Source organism: Lacerta agilis, chromosome 9 (genome assembly GCF_009819535.1).
Source record: "Lacerta agilis isolate rLacAgi1 chromosome 9, rLacAgi1.pri, whole genome shotgun sequence".
NCBI classification, from domain to species: domain Eukaryota; kingdom Metazoa; phylum Chordata; class Lepidosauria; order Squamata; family Lacertidae; genus Lacerta; species Lacerta agilis.
In genome coordinates this window covers 10,624,377-10,644,185 of record NC_046320.1, presented here as the reverse complement: position 1 = coordinate 10,644,185, position 19,809 = coordinate 10,624,377, and the positions used below count along the sequence as shown (strand labels likewise).

Genomic DNA, 19,809 nt, shown 5'->3' with positions numbered 1-19,809 from the left:
CCATTCAATTACTTTGCCTCCTTTAAATATTTATTGACATTATTTTCTTCTTTTTTAAAAAAAGAACCTCTAAAAACCAGTGAGGGATTAGTAATTACATTTTGACAATAAGTTCTCAAATTGAATCTTTAGTCTGCTTAAACGTACAAAATATATCTCATATGCAACTCTCCTGGTCCTAATACACAATGCAGTGCATTATCAAATAAGATATGTATTTTTTGAGTAAATTTGTGTTCCCAGGTATTGAAACTAGTTATGTCTTTCTTCAGTTTTGGACGACATTTGTACTGCACTTGCCATCAATTTTATTGTTCAAATCAATTTGTCTCCACTGATGGAAGATAATTGCAAAGTAAACAAATTATCAATGCTCCATTGAAGTTCATTCAGTATGAGATGAGAAGATTTCCCTCTGCTTCTACAAAACAATGATTGATGGCAAAGAATTGCAAAGTTTTCCCCAGGTCATTAGCTTTACTCAATTTGTGTTTGCTATGATAAAGGCTGCTTTGAGGGCTTTAAGAATAAGAAATAAGAATAATGAAAAGCAGAGCAACAATTTCTAAAACAAAACAAGCTTGCTTCCAATCTGAAAGGTTTATATGCTGCAATTTGGGAACCTAAACTTATTTTTATTTTAGAAGTGGGTTAATAGAAGTAATTAGAAATGCAAAGAAAATGCCTTTCTTCTTGGGAGGCGGCCGGGGGGGTGGGGATGGGGGGGGGGAAAGAGGCTTTTGAGCTTCAAGTTAGAGTCCAGTTGCAAGCATGCAAGTCAGTCATTCCCAGCACCTTCCAGGTAAGTGCATGCAGAATCTCTGCCTTTATGCTAATTTCGTCCAACATTATATAGTAAAAAAAAAAAAAAAACCCTCCCTTGGTAATAACATTCACATTTGGCAACACCATTATACTGTTATTTGCATGTTAAACTCTATTATGATTTTCCTGTTGCTGCTCTCCTCGTTTGCCTCCCAGAAAAATCCCAACTTAATCTATTCAAGATGGGCAGCTTGCCTTGCCTGGGAGTGTTGGAGCAGGAGGTGGCAACCCCCTACTTCTCATGGCCTTTGGCTTTCCTGGAGTGCCTCCTTCTGGCCCCTTTAGGCCACATGTTGGGGCCACATGGGCCTGCTCCCTCCCTTCAAGCTGACCTGTCTGCTTCCATGCCTGAGAAAACCCCATCCATATGTGCTCACATCAGCTTTGTTGCAAACTGAAGAGGCTCAAACGTTTCTGTGCATTTTCTCACTTGGCCAGAGAGAGGTGTGTGCAAGTTTGCATTGCATCTATTTATTATATGGTTTAATTTCGGGAAGCTGGCTTGTATGTCATCCAGATGTCCTTTCTCAAGCTAGGACTCTTGCATCAGGGGATTCGCATTTCCTGAGCGTTCAAAACAGCAACATTTAGTGAGAGGAAAATCCCCCTCCATGTGCACATACCCCATATTTGCATCTTAATTGCTTCCCTCCAAGGTCAGGAGTGAACACAAATACACCTTGTCCTATCCAGAACACAAATAATTAAATGATACTGAGCTGAAATCATGGCCTGGCCTGGCTCCTTCCTGTATCTATCAGGGATTCTTATTCCCAATATTTGCTTCCCTATCATAGAATCATAGAGTTGGAAGAGACCACAAGGGCCATCCAGCCCAACCCCCTGCCAAGCAGCAAACACCATCAAAGCATTCCTGACTGACGGCTGTCAAGCCTCTGCTTAAAGACCTCCAAAGAAGGAGACTCCACCACACTCCTTGGTAGCAAATTCCACGGCCGAACAGCTCTTACTGTCAGGAAGTTCTTCCTAATGTTTAGGTGGAATCTTCTTTCTTGTAGTTTGAATCCATTGCTCCGTGTCTGCTTCTCTGGAGCAGCAGAAAACAACCTTTCTCCCTCCTCTGCATGACATCCTTTTATATATTTGAACATGGCTATCATATCACCCCTTAACCTTCTCTTCTCCAGGCTAAACATACCCAGCTCCCTAAGCCGTTCCTCATAAGGCATCGTTTCCAGGCCTTTGACCATTTTGGTTGCCCTCTTCTGGACATGTTCCAGCTTGTCAGTATCCTTCTTGAACTGTGGTGCCCAGAACTGGACACAGTATTCCAGGTGAGGTCTGACCAGAGCGGAATGCAGTGGTACTATTACTTCCCTTGATCTAGACGCTATACTCCTATTGATGCAGCCCAGAATTGCATTGGCTTTTTTCCTTATTGGATGTGCTCTGACACGAACAGTTGGGCGGCTGGTGGGTCTCAAAAACTACCTGAGGTACTTTCCTCAGTAGTTCCATCTGAATTAAATAACAAGAGGAGGAGACGATGGCGTCAACATAAAAGCTTCAGAAAATCCAAGATGGAGAAATCATTCATAAACACTCTTTGGGCTTGGTCAGTCAACCAGCTACAAATGCACCTAACAGTTGCCTCTTCCAGCCCACATTTTACCAACTTCTTCACAAGAATATCACGGGGCACTTTTCTGAAATCAAGATACACTACATCCAAAGCGTTCCCCTGATCCACCAAGCTTGTAACTCAATCAAAAAAAGAAATGAGATTCGTCTGGCATGACTTGTTTTTGAGAAACGCACGCTGGATCTTAGTTTCAGCAAGAGCAAGATGTCCTTTTCAGTCTGAAAGAACCCGGCTACCTCATTTAAGTCACTGCCGGCTTAAATGAGGACCTCTCCTTTCATACTTTTCAAAAGCCTACATGAAAACCAATGTAGACGACATTAAGTGATATTTTTTAAGAAACCATTTCAGATGGGGAAATTAATGTACCAAGTTAAGTAGAAGTAATGTGTATAGAAGAAAAGGCTTTTCCAATTTTTCCTAAAGGGTGTTTTCACTTGCAGTAATGAATGTGTTAAGACATGTATGAAAATGCATTAAAGGATCAGGAAGATTTCTCTTCAGGTACTTTAGGGTCCTAATAAATAATAAATCTGATGATTAACAACAATGGCACAAGGGAAGCACAGTGCTAGGGAATATTAACCGCTACATCCAGCTTTAAGAGCATACTAATTTTAATATTTTCTTTGTATTTTGAAATAAAGAAAATGCAGGAAGGGGGGAGGGAAGGAAGGCAATGTTATATTCACAATGGAATCGGATTCAAATACTTCTGTTATCATCAAAGGTAGAGCCGGAAATGCAATTTACTGGTAGTGTGCTCAGATGAAGAGTGCAACGTAGAACAGTTTAGTGATGTTTAAGCAGCCACAAAGGTTTTTGTTGATCAAGAGAGCTGAAGTAAGACCACCACCAGGGCTTTTCTCTCGGCTGGACAGACTGCCCTCCATCATCTCTTGGTTCTGGCTGGGCATGTTGAGCATGAGGGTCGAAGTGTTCCAGTGGGTCATAATGCTCATGTGCTGTGCCCATGGCCCCATGGCCAATTCGGGTGGGCTTACTAAGGAGGGGTCGCAAGACAAAGTCTACCCGTCCAGCCTTGGTCATCTTGGCAGGCAAAGTCACCTTCTTCAGGACTTTACTGTAGCCACGAGCCTGAGCACTGACAACGTATGTACCAGGGGGCAGCAGTCTCCAGTAGTCTCCACCGGCAGCTAAAGGAGACAAATACCTTGTTTTAAATTTTCAAACATTATAGAATGATACTTCCACATATGCATATTCATTGGTCTGTTTCAGTAGGCAGGGGCGTTCTTAGCCCCTTGGCTGCCGGGGGCGGGGAAGCCAAGAGGCACCCCTGGGGGTGCCGGGCGGCGGATTCAGGAGTCTTTGCGGGCTGCAAAGACTCCTGAAGAAGCCTCCGCCCGGCGGCAGCACCCCTTCTTGCCGCGGCTGCTCGTGCCTGCGTGAGCAGCCGCGGCAAGAAGGGGTGCTGGACGGCGGATTCGGGAGTGTTTGCGGGCTGCAAAGACTCCCAAATCTGCCGCCCGGGCTCCCTTGGCGGAGCGCAAGTCAGGGCAGGGAGAGGGACGGGCCACCTCGCTGGCCCGCCCCTTGCCTCCATGCCGAGCTGCGCCGCTGGAAGGGGGGGCTATTTTCGGTGCTGCTGGGGCGGAGCCGCAGGGGTGGCCAGCGGGGGGGTGACACCCCTCCTCGCTGGCCACCCCTGCGGCTCCACCCCGGCAGTGCCGAAAATAACCTAAAAAGATTTTTTTGTTAAAAAATGTTTAAATTTTTTTTTTTAAAGCCCAGTGGGCGGGGCCGCCCCCGATGTGTCACCCCTAACAGGGGCGCTGCCCGGGGCCCCCCGCCCCCTCCGCATGCGACGGTAGGATAGGATTTATTGAAAGTGAGATGCTCTGGAGACGGTATAATGTAGTTGTAGACTAGGACTGAGGGGACTCACCTTTAAGCTCCCACTCTGGTTCTTCCTGCCTAAGTGCAGAATCTTGTTGAAATTCATACCTCAGTTCTAGTTTGAAACCATGCTCATTTAACTTTCCCGTCACTATTAAACCTTTATAGTAGTTTGAGTCCAAGACCGGAGAACCACAGACATTGATGCTTCTTTCCATGTTATTCTCACACAGGCCTGGGGGAACACGTGGCCCCCAAAATGTTGTTACCCTACAATCAGGGGCAGCCCATCCTACTTTGCTGCTTGAAGTGAAATGGGAAGGTGCCGCCCCGCCCCGAAGTTTCAAGACTTCTACAAGAGTTCTGTGAGTTCTGCAGCAGCGGCAGGGGCAGATGGACGACCCCCCTCCCCGATTCCACCGCCCGAAGCGACTACAATTTCCATCGGCCAACGTTCAGAGCTGATGGGAACTGCAATCCAACATCTGGAGGGCGTCACATTGGCTTTTCCCTGGTTTTGATCTTTCCTTTGATACAGTGGTACCTCGGTTTGAGAACAGCCCTGTTTACGAACTATTCGGTTCACGAACTCCGCAAAACCAGAAGTAGTGTCCCGGTTTGTGAACTTTACCTCGGTCTAAGAACGGAATCCGAATGGTGGAAGGGCACCGGTGGCGGGAAGCCTCATTAGGAAAGCACACCTTGGTTTAAGAACGGTTTCGGTTTAAGAACGGACTTCCAGAATGGATTAAGTTCATAAACCGAGGTACCACTGTATTTTGATAGTTTAATTTATTAGTTACAATTCATGTCCGAGTTGTTTTATTGCTTTTGGATTTTGTAAATTGACTTGAAGGTAAAGAAGTTGTTGCGTAAGTGAATGGCGTCAGCCGCCGGAAGTCCGTAAGTGAATCAATTAATAAAACATTACTGTACTCGAAATGAAAAAAGAATATTATGATATTCAGATGAACCACACCTTGCAATTTCAGGCCTTAATTTGCTTCTCCATACAACCCCATGACGGGGTGAGCTCCCGTTGCTCGGTCCCAGCTCCTGCCAACCTAGCAGTTCGAAAGCACATCAAAGTGCAAGTAGATAAATAGGTACCACTCCGGCGGGAAGGTAAACAGTGTTTCCGTGCGCTGCTCTGGTTTTGCCAGAAGCGGCTTAGTCATACTGGCTACATGACCTGGAAGTTGTACACCGGCTCCCTCAGCCAATAAAGCGAGATGAGCACCGCAACCCCAGAGTCGTTCGCAACTGGACTTAATGGTCAGGGTTCCCTTTACCTTTACAACTCTATTACCTGCAAGTGTATCATGACGGATGCCTTTGACCGAAATCCGGGCATTCTTTATCGGGTTTCCAAATTTGTCAGATACAATTCCTTTTATTCCACGATGAGCCTACAAAGAAAGAGTCAGCAATTTTAACAGGTGGCAATAAAGTAACTTATTGTATCTATTCTTCACTGGCATCATTAAAATCTGCATGTGTAGTGGGAGTTTAGTGGAATTTTACCTCTGTGGTTGTTTGTGGTTTTTATTTCATGATTTTAATGTATGGTGTGAAACAGAGTTGTGTTCTCGTCCCAACTCTCTTTAGCATATTCTTCTCCCTGCTGCTCTCTTTTGCCTTCAGCTCAACTGAAGACAGTGTGGACTTTCATTTGAGGAGCGACGGGGGTCTGTTCAAACACTCATGACCCACACCAAGAGGTCTTGTTTGCAAATGACACAACCTAGAGGAATCTCTACAGAGACTCATCAACCACCAGCCTGGCAATGACCAACACCCCTGGGTCAGGATGTCACCAGCACCCCATACATCAGCACTGTTGACCGCACATGGTAGACAATTTTGTCTACATAAGCTCCATCATAACCAACAGCTGGACAAGCATATTGGCAAGGCAGCTACGGTAATGGCTCGCCTCTCCAAAAGGGTATGGGAGAATGTGATGCCAAGATGAAGGTCAACCAGGCTTGTGTGTTGAGCATGTTGCTTTATGTAGGCAACTTACAACTGTTAGGAGTGACATCTCAGCACCTTCCACATGGACTGCATCTAGAAGATTTTGGGCATTACATGGCAGGACAGACTCAAAGATGTGCTCTCTTGAGCCCACATTCCCTGTATGTTCACACTTCTGTCTCAGCGACGTCTACACTGGCCTGGTCATATCCACAGAATGGAAGATGGTAGGATCCCGAAGGATGTGATCTACAGGGAACTGGCTTCAGGCACTGGGCCCATTGGCAGACCAACTCTGTGTTACTCCCGCCCGGAAACCAATGTCCCCACTTGTGGAAGGATGTGTGGATTCAGAATTGGCCTCCACAGTCACTTACGGACTCATTGTTAAAATCGTGTTAATGGAAGACTATCTTACTCGGCTACAAGGGATTGCTAAAGAAGAAGACAGAGATGTCTTCAAACGTGACATGAAGGTTGGCGACATCACCCCCACCATGTGGGAATCCCTTACAGAAGTGCCTAGAGACAGACACTCATGTTGTGCATCCATAGCAGTGACCAGAGGAGGAATGACCTCTGGGAGGCGTGCAGAGTGAAGAAATGCCATTGTGATGGCCTGGGCCTCAGCCTTGGACTCAGAACCAGAGGAGGCTCAGTCTGCGTCGGATCCTCTTCCGCAGGCATCAGCTGAACCTAGTCTGGGGCCTGATCCTGAAGAGCCTCAGTCTGCTCAGGTTCCCTTGCAACAAGCACCAGCTGGGCCGAGTCAGGGGCCTGCGCCTGTCCTCATTGCCGTCAGCTGGGCCATCAGAAGCTGAGGTGGCCCCTGGGACTAGTAACCCTCCAGCGTCTCCTGAGCTGCAGAGTCTCAGGGCTGAGAGAAGGAGGGACCTGAGTACTCGCAGGAGGAGTGCTTGCCTTCAGGCGAGGCAGGGTGGTGGGTCATCGGGGGATCAGGACCGGCCATTACCTCGGCAGAGATAAAAGGACAGTCAGATTCCACCCCAGCTTGTGGGAGCAACATTGGTGCTTGCCAGATCCTGCCTGTGTTCCTGTGCCTGCCCTCGCTTAGTTCCCTGAAACTGCTTCATCGGAATGACCCCTCGTAGACTCCTTAGACTTCGGACCGGACCCAGACCTCGCCTCTTGGATTACCCTTGGACCAGCACCTCCAGCTGCAACAAAACATGTCTCTCCCACATTGGTGTCTACAGCCACAGCAGGCACTCTAGAGTGACTGAGTCAAGCTTGCAGGGGAATGTATATTCCACCCAGGACTGAGTAAAACCAACCGACCAGCCCCATCAACCTTGTTTGAAACTGCAAAATAAAGCTGCTGCTTAGGCCTGGGCTGTTGTCTGCAATTCCAATCCTGTTCACGTTTCTCCATCTTCTTGACATGAAGTAGATGTGAAGACAGAAAGGTGCAGGACAGAATTAACTGGATTTTCATCAGGTTTTGATGATGGGTGCAACTTCTTCAATGTTACAAATTCATTAGTTATCATTCATCCTCCCCCAATCTTCCATGGTTTTTTTTTAATGTGTACTTAAAAAAATAGTAACTGTTTTTGGTTGCTATCTTCAAAATATTTTGTGTATGAAACGTTTTTGTAAATAACCTGTAAATAGCTCATGTTTCTAATTTTTACTTAGCCATAAAGTTAATTTCAGCAGGGTAAATTCTGTCCTCCTTGTGCAAAGTCTCTAGTTCTGCAATTTCCCTCACCGTCTGGCTTTTGCATTGCTGCTTATTGAACAAAGAAGAGATCTTGGTGAGTGAGGCCTTTCCCCGAGGGGTTTTTGCCACAGAGCAGAGAGTGGATTTCCATCTATTTCTGCGAGATCCATCAATCTACATTTCTGTTTCGGGTTAAACTTTATGAGATGGCACAATACCATCTACTGAACTTGAAAAAGGTGGTTGAGCCCAGGAATTTTTAGGATTGATTATCATGTGAAGATTTATCCACCGTGCACAGAGTGGCTCTTTTTGCTATGATTGGGGAGCGGGGATGGAATGAGGCAATGGTTTTGACTGAGAGGACGCTCGGTCGTTCAGGAAATTTCCTTGGTTTAATGCTTCCCTACCTGCTATATTCATGGCTCTTCCCAGCAGTCGCAAAGCTGCATGCTCCGCTACCGGGGGCGGAGAGCAGGCGGGGGCGTGGCTGGCACCCCGGGGGGCGTGGCACACATTCTGGGGGCGTGGTGCCCGGCACGTGTTGGGGGGGCATGGCACGTGTTGGGGGGGCGCTGCGATGGCACCCTACCGGAATAGTGGTGCCGGGGGCGGTCTTCTCCCTCCACACTCCTGTTCCTCCGCCAGTGCTTCCCAGACTTTACTGGGTGAGGTCAGTGCTTTTGTTACAATGGCCTATGGCTAAACACAATCAAAGTGACTTGACTCAGTCATCTCTATTAGGGGCTCATTTATTCGCAGGCTCTTTTGTCTCGAGTGAGTCCCATTTGGATTCACTAAAGCAGATCAGCTGTAAAATAAAAATAAATTTATGGGTCTGGACTGGACTTTGTAGTGAAGGATGATACTGCAAATAAAACGGATGCTTTATGAGGAGTAACTTAATGCCCGTGAAGGGAAACTGGCATATTCCTAACTACTTTAAATCCCTATTATGACCAGACTCCTCAGAACAATACACAACAGATACCTGCTAATGACCTGGAAAGGGATGTTTTGTTGCTCCTAATTTTGCTGCCACTTATTGTTCTGGTAGACTTGCCAGGCCAGGCCACTGATCTGAGAGAGCATTTGCTTGAAAAACATAAGCTGCAGCCTCCCCAATAAGGGTTTCAAGAAGGTCTGTTCTGGAGTGCCCCTCACAAAAATGACTGTAAAAATGATATTTGAATTCAGTGCTTTTCTTCTAGAAAAAAGGGGCCTGTAGCGCATACCCTTCACCACACCCAGAAAAAAAGTCTGCACTACACATTAGAATCATAGAACTACAGTGGTGCCTCGCAAGACGAAATTAATTCGTTCCGCGAGTCGTTTCGTTTTGTGAAAATTTCGTCTTGCGAAGCAGGGTTTCCCATAGGAATGCATTGAAATTTAATTAATGCGTTCCTATGGGCATTAAAAGTCGGGGCTGCTGCCTGTTGCTGGCAGCAGCAGCGACTCCCAGCTTTGCCCTGCTTCTCTCTTCAGGCGGCAGGGCAGGAAAGGGGCCGCCGCGTCCTGACCGGGAAGGGGGAGCCGGAGGGAGGGAGGGAAGGGCGGCGGAGCTGTGCCCTGCTTCTCCGAGAGCCGCGGCGAAGACGAGGAGGAGGAGCCGCTCCGTTTCAGGTTCCCGCCACCGCTGCGCTTCTTCTTACAGTGGTACCGCGCAAGACGAATGCAAGACGAATGTTTTCATTTTGCGAGTCACGGCCATAGAAAAATTCGTCATGCGAATCACCTAAAAAAATCGAAAAACCCTTTCGTCTAGCGAGTTTTTCGTTGCGCGAGTCATTCGTCTTGCGAGGTACCACTGTATAGAGCTCAGCTGCTTCTCCTCACGTCTCTGGCAGCGGTGATGGATGCTCATGGCGGTGCCCCTTGGATTCCGCTACCTGAGGCAGCTCCCTCAGTCTGCTTCATGGACAGGCCGGCCCCGCCCAGGATGAGCAGAATGAAAAATGAACACACGTAACTGGCTTGACAGCAGGAATTTGGACACTGCTTGCCCTAGGTCTTCAGCTATAATCTCAAAGATGGGAGGGAGCTACACCAGAGCCATCTGTGGACTGCAACTCGCAGCCCCTTTGTGAAAAAGGCAGCTGGGTCCCTTGAGTCAAACAGTGTCACAAACCTTCCTTGGTGAGCAGCTCAATAAAAGGAAGGGAGGAGAAAGAAAGAAGACACAAGAAACTGTACCATTTCTATGAACCTCAGAAGAGCTTCTTTGTTTTGCTGCCAGAGTGAATAGAGTTCTTCTTCCAGGGGAAACTTCTCGCAACCAAGCTCCACAGTAACTTCGAAACAGTTTGTGTGGAGGTAATTAAAATCTGCCATTCCTTGAAAAGAGGAAGATTGGAAGGTTCATTAGAGATCTAACAAAAGCATCAGTACAGTAATGGTATTTGACGGGGGCATTTTGATATGACACTAAAGCAACTTGGAGCCTCCCAGGGTTTAGTTCTATGCATTGTGTGAATGTGGAACAGAAAACAGGAGGTGATTTTTGGAACAGAATCACATTCTAATCAACGTAGATTCACATAGTCATGTGAAATGTGAATATGACTTAAGTAAAGGATTTGGAGTTCCACTCTGGAAAATTTGGGAGGAATTATGGCCATCGGCCATGGATGCTTTAGTTGGGATTCCTCCGTTGCAGGGGGTTGGACTAGATGACCCTTGGGGTCCCTTCCAACTCTATCATTCTATGACTCTGTGAGTTCATTCTGTTCTGCCCAAACTCTGGAATGGATTTATATCATCTGGAATAGATCCCACAATCCGCTGTGGTTATATCTGTGCCAAGTGGGTAGCAGTCTCACTGGTTCCTGGTACACAGGGGGTCTCACTGAGGGTGGGGGCATTGTGTTTCTGGAGGGACCACTTTCAGGCTCCACTAGGACTTCTTTATTCCAAATGTCCAGTTCCCTATTCAGATAGTCATATCACTGAATGTCTCAACATGGGAGGTGGGTCCAGTGTAGCTTGAAATAGTCTGGTTCACTTGCACTTTTCACTTGTCTCATTAGCCGTTCTAGAAACAGATGCTTGAAGAACAGCGGTTCCTGAGAAACCTTCCCATTCACCCGCAGTATCAGCCAGAGAAAGAGCCTATTGTCTGGCTTCTATCCCCGGCAAAGCATTTCCCCTATGTTCTCCCCTTAGGGATGCCATGGTACGTTTTTGTTAGGGTGAATAGCTGGAGTAGTCTGTCTTCAGTGTTCGGCTCCCTCATCAAGATTAGAGCTCTTAGGAGCTGCATGGATGCACTTTGTCTCTAGTGCACACGTAGGCAAATATCTGTGCATGATATGACAGCACAGCCTGCCATTTCTGCCTGACTGTTTTTAAGGAAAAGGCTAGTGTTGTGATGTTCTTGTTGTTAATATCACTGTGTTTTAATATATCTTTTATAGGTGTGTATTTATATGGGCACCACAGTTCAAGAAGGATACTGACAAGCTGGAGCGTGTCCAGAGGAGGGCAACCAAAATGGTCAAAGGCCTGGAAACGATGCCTTATGAGGAACGGCTTAGGGAGCTGGGTATGTTTAGCCTGGAGAAGAGAAGGTTAAGGGGTGATATGATAGCCATGTTCAAATATATAAAAGGATGTCATATAGAGGAGGGTGAAAGGTTGTTTTCTGCTGCTCCAGAGAAGCGGACACGGGGCAATGGATTCAAACTACAAGAAAGAAGATTCCACCTAAGCATTAGGAAGAACTTCCTGACAGTGAGAGCTGTTTGACAGTGGAATTGGCTGCCAAGGAGTGTGGTGGAGTCTCCTTCTTTGGAGGTCTTTAAGCAGAGGCTTGACAGCCATCTGTCAGGAATGCTTTGATGGTGTTTCCTGCTTGGCAGGGGGTTGGACTGGATGGCCCTTGTGGTCTCTTCCAACTCTATGATTCTATGTCTGTGTGTTTAATCAGTGCTTTTTTACTATTAAAAAAATCCTTCCAGTAGCACCATAGAGACCAACTAAGTTTGTTCTTGGTATGAGCTATCGTGGGCATGCACACTTCTTCAGAGAACAAACTTAGTTGGTCTCTAAGGTGGTACTGGAAGGAATTTTTTTCTATTTTTTATTTTGTTTTGACTATGGCACACGACCAACACGGCTACCTACCTGTAACTTTTAACAACAACAACAACAAAGTGCCAGTACTGTGTACCCCTGAGTATTCCCTGAAAAAGCACTGTTTTTAATACTAATCAGTGTTTAATTGCTTTTAATCTTATTTTTTCTGTACTTTTAGCTGTTTCTGTTTTATCCTTAAGCCACCTTGGATCTCTTTGTAGAAAAGAGGCAGGATATAAACGTTGTTGTTGTTGTTGTTGTTGTTGTTGTTGTTGTTGTTGTTGTTGTTTTTCACACTGTACAGTTGCTAAGATATTTTGAACTATCCATAACAGATTGTGGGGCAAATCTGAGCCCACAGCATTTCCCCACTTCTAGTGAATCACACTTTTGGCTCTAAATTCAGCAGAGGACAGACTACTGCAAAACAAGCGAATAAAGCAGGTAGTGATGTGTCTTGTCAACAGTGTAAAGTACGTAATCCTTGGTAAGATAAAAACACATCACTGTTTCCATCTGTGAAATGTTGGCAGATATATCATTCTCTTCCTTTTAATACATTTGGTTTGATGGATCACAAATTAGGCAAGCTTACATTAGAGCCAGTGTGGTGTAGCAATTTGAGTATTAGACTAGGACTTGGGAGACTAGTCCTTAGGACTAATCTATAAAGTAAAGGTAAAGGGACCCCTGACCGTCAGGTCCAGTCGTGGACGACTCTGGGGTTGCGGTGCTCATCTCGCTTTACTGGCCAAGGGAGCCAGTGTTTGTCCGCAGACAGCTTCCGGGTCATGTGGCCAGCATGACTAAGCTGCTTCTGACGAACCAGAGCAGATCACGGAAACGCCGTTTACCTTCCAGTCGGAGTAGTACCTATTTATCTACTTGCACTTTGACGTGCTTTCGAAAGTGCTAGACGGGCAGGACCAAGCAACAGGAACTCACCCTGTCACAGGGATTCGAACCGCCGACCTTCTGACTGGCAAGCCCTAGGCTCTGTGGTTTAGAGCACAGCGCCACTTGTGTCCCTTCTGACTAATCTATACTGGTGAGCTATAACATTATAAATGCAGTATAAAAATGTGACACCAGGGGACGCTGTACAGCAGCCAATGGAAAATTTCACTGACAGATATAACTTTTTTTCTTAGCTTTTTAAAAAAATCAGTGTTGATCCAGCCTGAGATTCAAATCCCCACACGCGGCCTGGGCCAGTCACTTCCTCTCAGTCTAACCTACCTCACAGGGTTCTTTTTGTGGGAATTAAATAAGGAGCAGGAGAGCCACCTTGAGCTCCTTGGATGGGAAAGTGGGATAGAAATGCAGTAAATAACAAATCAGCACACTTAGCCAAAGTTTCTCTTTCTCAACTTGCAATAGCTTCATTGACCCATGAAATTCTAAGAATTGCTATAATATGTGAAAATAATGTGTGGCTTGTCTTAGAATTCATGGAATCATAGAATTGGAAGGGATCCAAGGGTGATCTAGTCCAAACCCTTGCAATGCAGAAATCTCAGCTAAAGCCACCCAACCTTTAAAGCCCTATGCGGCCTAGGACCCTGGTACCTACGGGACTTCCTCTCCTGGTATGCCCAGCGGAGGACCATAAGGTCCACAAATAACAACACTTTGGAGGTCCTGAGCCACAAGGTGGTTAGATTGGTCTCAACTAGGGCCAGGGCCTTTTCAGCACTGGCCCCGACTTGGTGTAACGATCTGTCACAAGAGACCAGGGCCCTGCGGGATTTGACATCTTTCCTGCAAGATGGAGCTGTTCCGCCTGGCCTTTGGGTTGGACTCAGTCTGACCCTTATGTTTCCCTCCCCTTATGGTTTTGATTTATGGGCTGCTACTAAAACGAGGCTGCATTTTAAATTGTATTTTAACCCGTATTTTTTTCTTTTTCTTTTACGTTTTATTGTAATTTTATTGGTGTTAGCCGCCCTGAGCCCGATTCTGGCTGGGGAGGGCAGGGTATAAATAAAAAATTATTATTATTATTATTATTATTATTATTATTATTATTATTATTACTACTACTACTACTACTATAAACACCTCCAAAGATGGAGAGTCCACCACCTCTTGTGGGAGTCTGTTTCACTGCTGAACAGTTCTTACTGTCAGAAAGTTCTTCCTGATGTTTAGACGGAATCTCCTTTCTTGTAACCATTGATTCAGATCCTAGCCTCTGGAGCAGGAGAAAGCAAGCACGCTCCATCTTCCATGTGACATCCCTTTAGATATCTGAAGATGGCTATCATATCTCCTCTCAGTCTCCCCTTCTCCAGGCTAAACATACCCAGCTTCTTCAAGCGCTCCTTGTAAGGCTTAGTTGCCACAGCCTTGATCATCTTGGTTGTCCTTCTCTGTACACATTCCAGCTTGTCAACATCCTTCTTAAATTGTGGAGCCCAGAATTGGACACAGTATTCCCAGGTGTGGTTTGACCAAGGCAGAATAGAGTGGGACCATGGCTTCCCTATGCTTCTGTTGATGCAGCCTAGAATATCATTAGCTTTTCTTGCTGCTGCATCACACTGTTAAACATGTGGTCTACTAAGACCCCTAGATCCTTTTCACATGTACAGCTAGTAAGCCAGGTGTCCCTCATCTTAGATTTGTGCACCTGGTTCTTCCTGCCTAAGTGCATAACCTTACATTTGTCCCTATTGAAATTCATTTTGTTAGCTTGCACCCAATTCTCCGATCTGTCAAAGTAATTTTGAATCCTGATTCTGTCTCCTGTGGCATTAGCTACCCTTCCCAGTTGGGTGTCATCTACAAATTTGATAAGCATCCCCTCAATTCCTTCATCCAAGTCATTTATAAAAGCATTGAACAACAACAGGCCCAGGACAGAACCCTTGTCACTTCCTTCCAGGATTACGAGGAACATTAATGAACACTCTTTGGGTTCAGTCAGTCAACCAGCTACAAATCCACCCAGTGGCGGAGGAACCCTCTCCGGCACCCGGGGCGGGGCAGCCCGTACGGAGTGCACATGTGCAGTGACCATACAGGATGTTGCACATGCGCAGTCTGTACAGGCTTCCGCTTGTGCGCAGCAGCCATACAGGTTGCCGCTTGCATGGTGTCCGTACAGGCTACGCTTGTGTCATCCCGTATGGACGCCTGTATGGATGGTGCGCGCCCTTAGCCACTCGACAGCTGCGGGGGAGGCAGGGGCCATCTTGTCACCCCCCAGAGTGTCACCTGGGGCAAACCGCCCCATCCTCCCCTCCTATGCCCCTGAATCCACCTAACAGTTTCCTCGTTCAACCCACATTTTACCAGCTTCCTCCTGAGACTATCATGGAGGACTTTGTCAAAAGCCTTGCTGAATTTTCCTTTGAGAATTTAAGATTAGAAAGTTCAGGCTTTTTGCAGAGTTGTCAAATTGCTAAAGAGATGTACCTCCTGCAAAGCTGTACCACTCAGCACCATTTATGATGCCTCCTCGCTTCACAAAATTTCCACCACAACGCATTTCTGACTTGTCCGAGATGCCAGGGTGTGCATCTGCGTAGGCTTTAGACAGCAATTTGAACATCTAAAAAGAGAGAGAGAGAGAGAGTGGAATTATATTTATTATGGAGGCAGTGAGAGATTTCACTTTCTTGGGTTCCACGATCACTGCAGATGGTGACAGCAGTCATGAAATTAGAAGACGCCTGCTTCTTGGGAGAAAAGCAATGACAAACCTAGACAGCATCTTAAAAAGCAAAGACATCACCCTGCCGACAAAGGTCCGTATAGTTAAAGCTATGGTTTTCCCAGTAGTAATGTACGGAAGTGAGAGCTGGACCATAAAGAAGGTTGATCGCCGAAGAATGGATGCTTTTGAATTATGGTGCTGGAGGAGACTCTTGAGAGTCCCATGGACTGCAAGAAGATCAAACCTATCCATTCTTAAAGAAATCAGCCCTGAGTGCTCACTAGAAGGACAGATCCTGAAGCTGAGGCTCCAGTAGAAAAGACTCCCTAGAAAAGACCCTGATGTTGGGAAAGGTGGAGGGCACAAGGAGAAGGGGACGACAGAGGATGAGATGGTTGGACAGTGTTCTTGAAGCTACTAACATGAGTTTGGCCAAACTGCGAGAGGCAGTGAAGGATAGGCGTGCCTGGCGTGCTCTGGTCCATGGGGTCACGAAGAGTCGGACACGACTGAACGACCGAACAACAACAACTCCAAATGCTGTTTGCCTTCCAGTTGTTGAAACTCTGGTCTGGTTCACACTTGCAGGTTACCTCACCAAGTGTCTCCAACACAGAGAAGTGCGCTCAGTCACAGCCACACAGAGGCGCCAATGTGCAAACTTCTGGCTTCCGCAGCACAGAGCTTTCAGCATCATGGGAAGCAGTGGTTCCCTGCAAACAAATGCCTGAATTCCAGCATGCAGTCACTATAGCATTTGGACCTTTCTTTTATATATATATTAATTTTTATTAGTTTTTCCATTTTAACAAATCCATCCAAATTATTTAAATTTAATATATTTTTTCAAACAGTCATTAAGTTTCCCACTCCCATTGCAAGCATATGTCCATTAAATTCCTGATGTTACCACTTGCATTTGGACATTTCAAACAGGTTGTGACCTGCACAGCAGCCCACCAGGACTGGGATATTATGGGAAACATCCCCAGCCTATTCTAGTTAAATGTTTGGCATAATGTTTTGGCTGGCTTGCTTGTTTCTTTATTTAAATTTAGACACAGTTTGATTGTTGGGGGGGGACACCCTCAAACCCATTTACAAAAAGATAAAACAAGAAAATTTTACAGTTTCCGACCCTGCATAATTTCCTATCATGTTACTTTATGTTGCTCACTGCATTTCTTCTTCTTTTTTAATGAATGAAAAAAAGAGATGAAGCAGTCTAGTTTTGAACCCGGTGAAATTCATTTGTAGGTCCTACAAAGGAACCTTGATTGTCAGTCTCCCCTCCTGGATCCTTGTCTGTCCTGTGTGAAGGTTTTGTTGCTATTTTAATTTTACATTTGCACGTAGTGATCAGCAGAGTGAGGATTCTTGGTCATTCAATTTATTTATTACCATATTGTCATTAATAATGATTCCACATCTGTGTCCCGCCACCATTTAGAACTCGTGTGTTTTAAACCGCAGCACAATTTCTAACTGCAAATGCTTTGGGTTGTTATCCTCATTTTCATCAGTCGCCTAATAAAAATATATTCTCTAGTGATGGTATAAAACAAAGTTTTTAAAAAAACCCCTCTCTTATATATTTCCAAAGGTGTTAAATGCTCAGCATTTCTTTGAATAGATCTGGCAAGCTAAGTCACAAATGCCCATTCCGGGGCACTTTTGTTCTCTTGGCATAAATTAAAAGGCCTTATTTCAGCCCTGGTTTGATGTCAGTTGTACTAGACTGCAGATATTCTGCTAACAGCCTTTGAAAAACCTTAAGAGAAAGGCACTCAGCTGTGCATTTGCCTAGCTAAAATATTCTGGTGGTGAAGTGTCTGGAGGAGAGAAACCAGCAAAATGCTATGGAGGCACAAAGAAGCACGTGTGCCGGAGAGATTAAGAGGGGGAGACAGCAAGGCCCAAGGACTTGTGACCGGGCAGTCAGCAGAGGAGCTGCAGCTGAGGAGCAGCTTCTGGGTGAAGGGGAGACAGGCTGCAGCAGCGAGAAGAGGCAAGACTTCCTTGGTGCAGCCCATTTCCTCAAAGTTCTAGGTTGCAGGAACCACAGACAAAGCAGGCTGCGAGCTGTTGACTAAAATGCATTAAGCTTCTCCTTGTTTATATTTTGAGGTCCACGTCACATGTAACCCAGAAGTGGCAGCAGTTCTTCTGTAAAGATGGTGCCAGGTGCTTTGCCTGGAGCCAAACTTGTCAACAGTTTTTTGCCTTTAGATGAAATTAATGGACTATGCAGAATTGGGTAAGATGACAGGGAGAATTCAAAATCGGCGGGACCAGAGGTTCTTAGAAGACTGGAGAAAATACCGTACCGTATGTGGACTATTTGAAAACCAACCGCGAACAACTAACTACGCTAGTAGGACTGCAAGAAGTTTTGTAAGGAGGACTATATGAAATATTGCAGGGGAAATTTATGAAAACAGTTATTAGTTATGAACTGTTAAAAGTAACAGTGAAAATAATGGAATGCAGGAGTAAGTGATGAAGACTGAAAATCATTAGATGGAGTTGATGGAAGTCCTAGGCTTATAGCCAAAATATTGTATAAGATAAGAAGAGATGTTATGTATTTGGAAAATGTATGAAAAGTTTGTGTGTGTGTGTGTGTGTGTGTACACACACACACACACACACACACACACACACACACATATCAAACATATCCATCCTTAAAGAAATCAGCTCTGTGCTCACTGGAAGGACAGATCCTGAAGTTGAGGCTCCAATACTTTGGCCACCTCATGAGAAGAGAAGACTCCCTGGAAAAGACCCTGATGTTGGGAAAGGTGGAGGGCAGAAGGAGAAGGGGGCGACAGAGGATTGAACAGTGTTCTCGAAGCAACTGGCATGAGTTTGGCCAAACTGCGGGAGGCAGTGGAGGATAGGGGTGCCTGGCGTGTTCTGGTCCATGGGGTCATGAAGAGTCGGACACGACTGAACAACAACAACACACACACAAACACACACACAGTTTTTGCCTTTGCACAACAACCTGAAGCAGGTGGCTCACAATCTCTTTGTTGTTGCTTCTGGGTAGTGTGTGAAGCAGCTGTGGATAAGGAACAAAGGTAGATTTTTGTGGGCTCCAAAAGCCAAGGCTGACAATGGGCCAACAGATCCTGAGGATTCCTATCTTACTTCTTTGTGGGTCACAAATGCCTTCAGAGCTCCAGTACGTCTCTTAACGTTCAGAGCTATCTGGTGAGACTCTCACCCTTTTTAGGTTAGGGGGCTTCGCTTTCTTAGTGGCTGGGGCCCCAATGTATCTCCCACCCCACCTTTATCCCCTGTTGGGCTGAGGGACACTGTGTCCTTTGCTCTCCCCTCAATACCCCTTCCTGCCTGACTAGCTCCCCTTTCAGTTGGATACCCAACATTGCAGGGTCTCAGAGAATGCCTCCCAGACAGCTCCATGCACTGAAATGAGGCTATTAGGTCTTCATCTATGCCAGGATGTATAGGATAGAATTATGATATATGTGTGGGAGGAGACCCATATTCCAAGTCTATACTGGCCTCTCCAAAATGATGCCTGGGCCCTGAGAATCCACACAAAATATCTTGGGCTCCATCTTACAGACATCTTACCTGCTTGGTGTGATGAATCCAGATATATAATACTACATGTATGATTGCCTTAAAAGGGGTGGGGAGCATTTTATGAGATAAAAGTGAATTATTTATCTTGTAATTCAGCGATTTAAGGCAATAAAATGCAGGACAGGAAAAATGAGAAATGTGCATTTTGAAGTTCTTCAGAGGGTGATAGCTCACTCTAATCCTAGACAAATTTTCTTGGAAGAAGATCCCATTGGTTTCTAAATAAAGATGCTTTGGGAGTTGCAACCCCAAAGAAAGTGAGTAAAAGGGCTTCTTCTGACAGACTCAATAAAAATGACATTACTGCCCCCTTCTGTTGCCTTTTCATTTTACTCAGAGCTGCTCTTTCAATGTTTCGTGCTGATCCTGGGGACTAAGACTTGGCGTTCCTGGGACAACGGATTCACCCATTTTCTTCTTAAATACAATGGCTCTTGTTCTAAGCCGCAGTGGATGTGTGTGGTGAGCCATTTAAATGCAAGCAATTGCCGTTTGTAGAACTAT

At 45.7% G+C, this 19,809-nt stretch overlaps 1 protein-coding gene across 1 annotated transcript in view; it reads right to left on the bottom strand.

Annotated features, from left to right (window-relative positions):
* Positions 1 to 2,921: 2,921 nt before the first annotated feature.
* CPZ (carboxypeptidase Z) overlaps positions 2,922 to 19,809 on the bottom strand; it is a 36,506-nt gene continuing 19,618 nt past the window's right edge. The window contains exons 8-11 of the mRNA XM_033160610.1: positions 15,447 to 15,582; positions 10,146 to 10,285; positions 5,598 to 5,697; positions 2,922 to 3,585 (exon numbers count right to left, since the gene is read on the bottom strand). Coding sequence (XP_033016501.1) covers positions 3,221 to 3,585; positions 5,598 to 5,697; positions 10,146 to 10,285; positions 15,447 to 15,582 — 741 coding nt within the window. The 3' untranslated portion in view covers positions 2,922 to 3,220. The remainder of the gene's footprint in view (positions 3,586 to 5,597; positions 5,698 to 10,145; positions 10,286 to 15,446; positions 15,583 to 19,809) is intronic.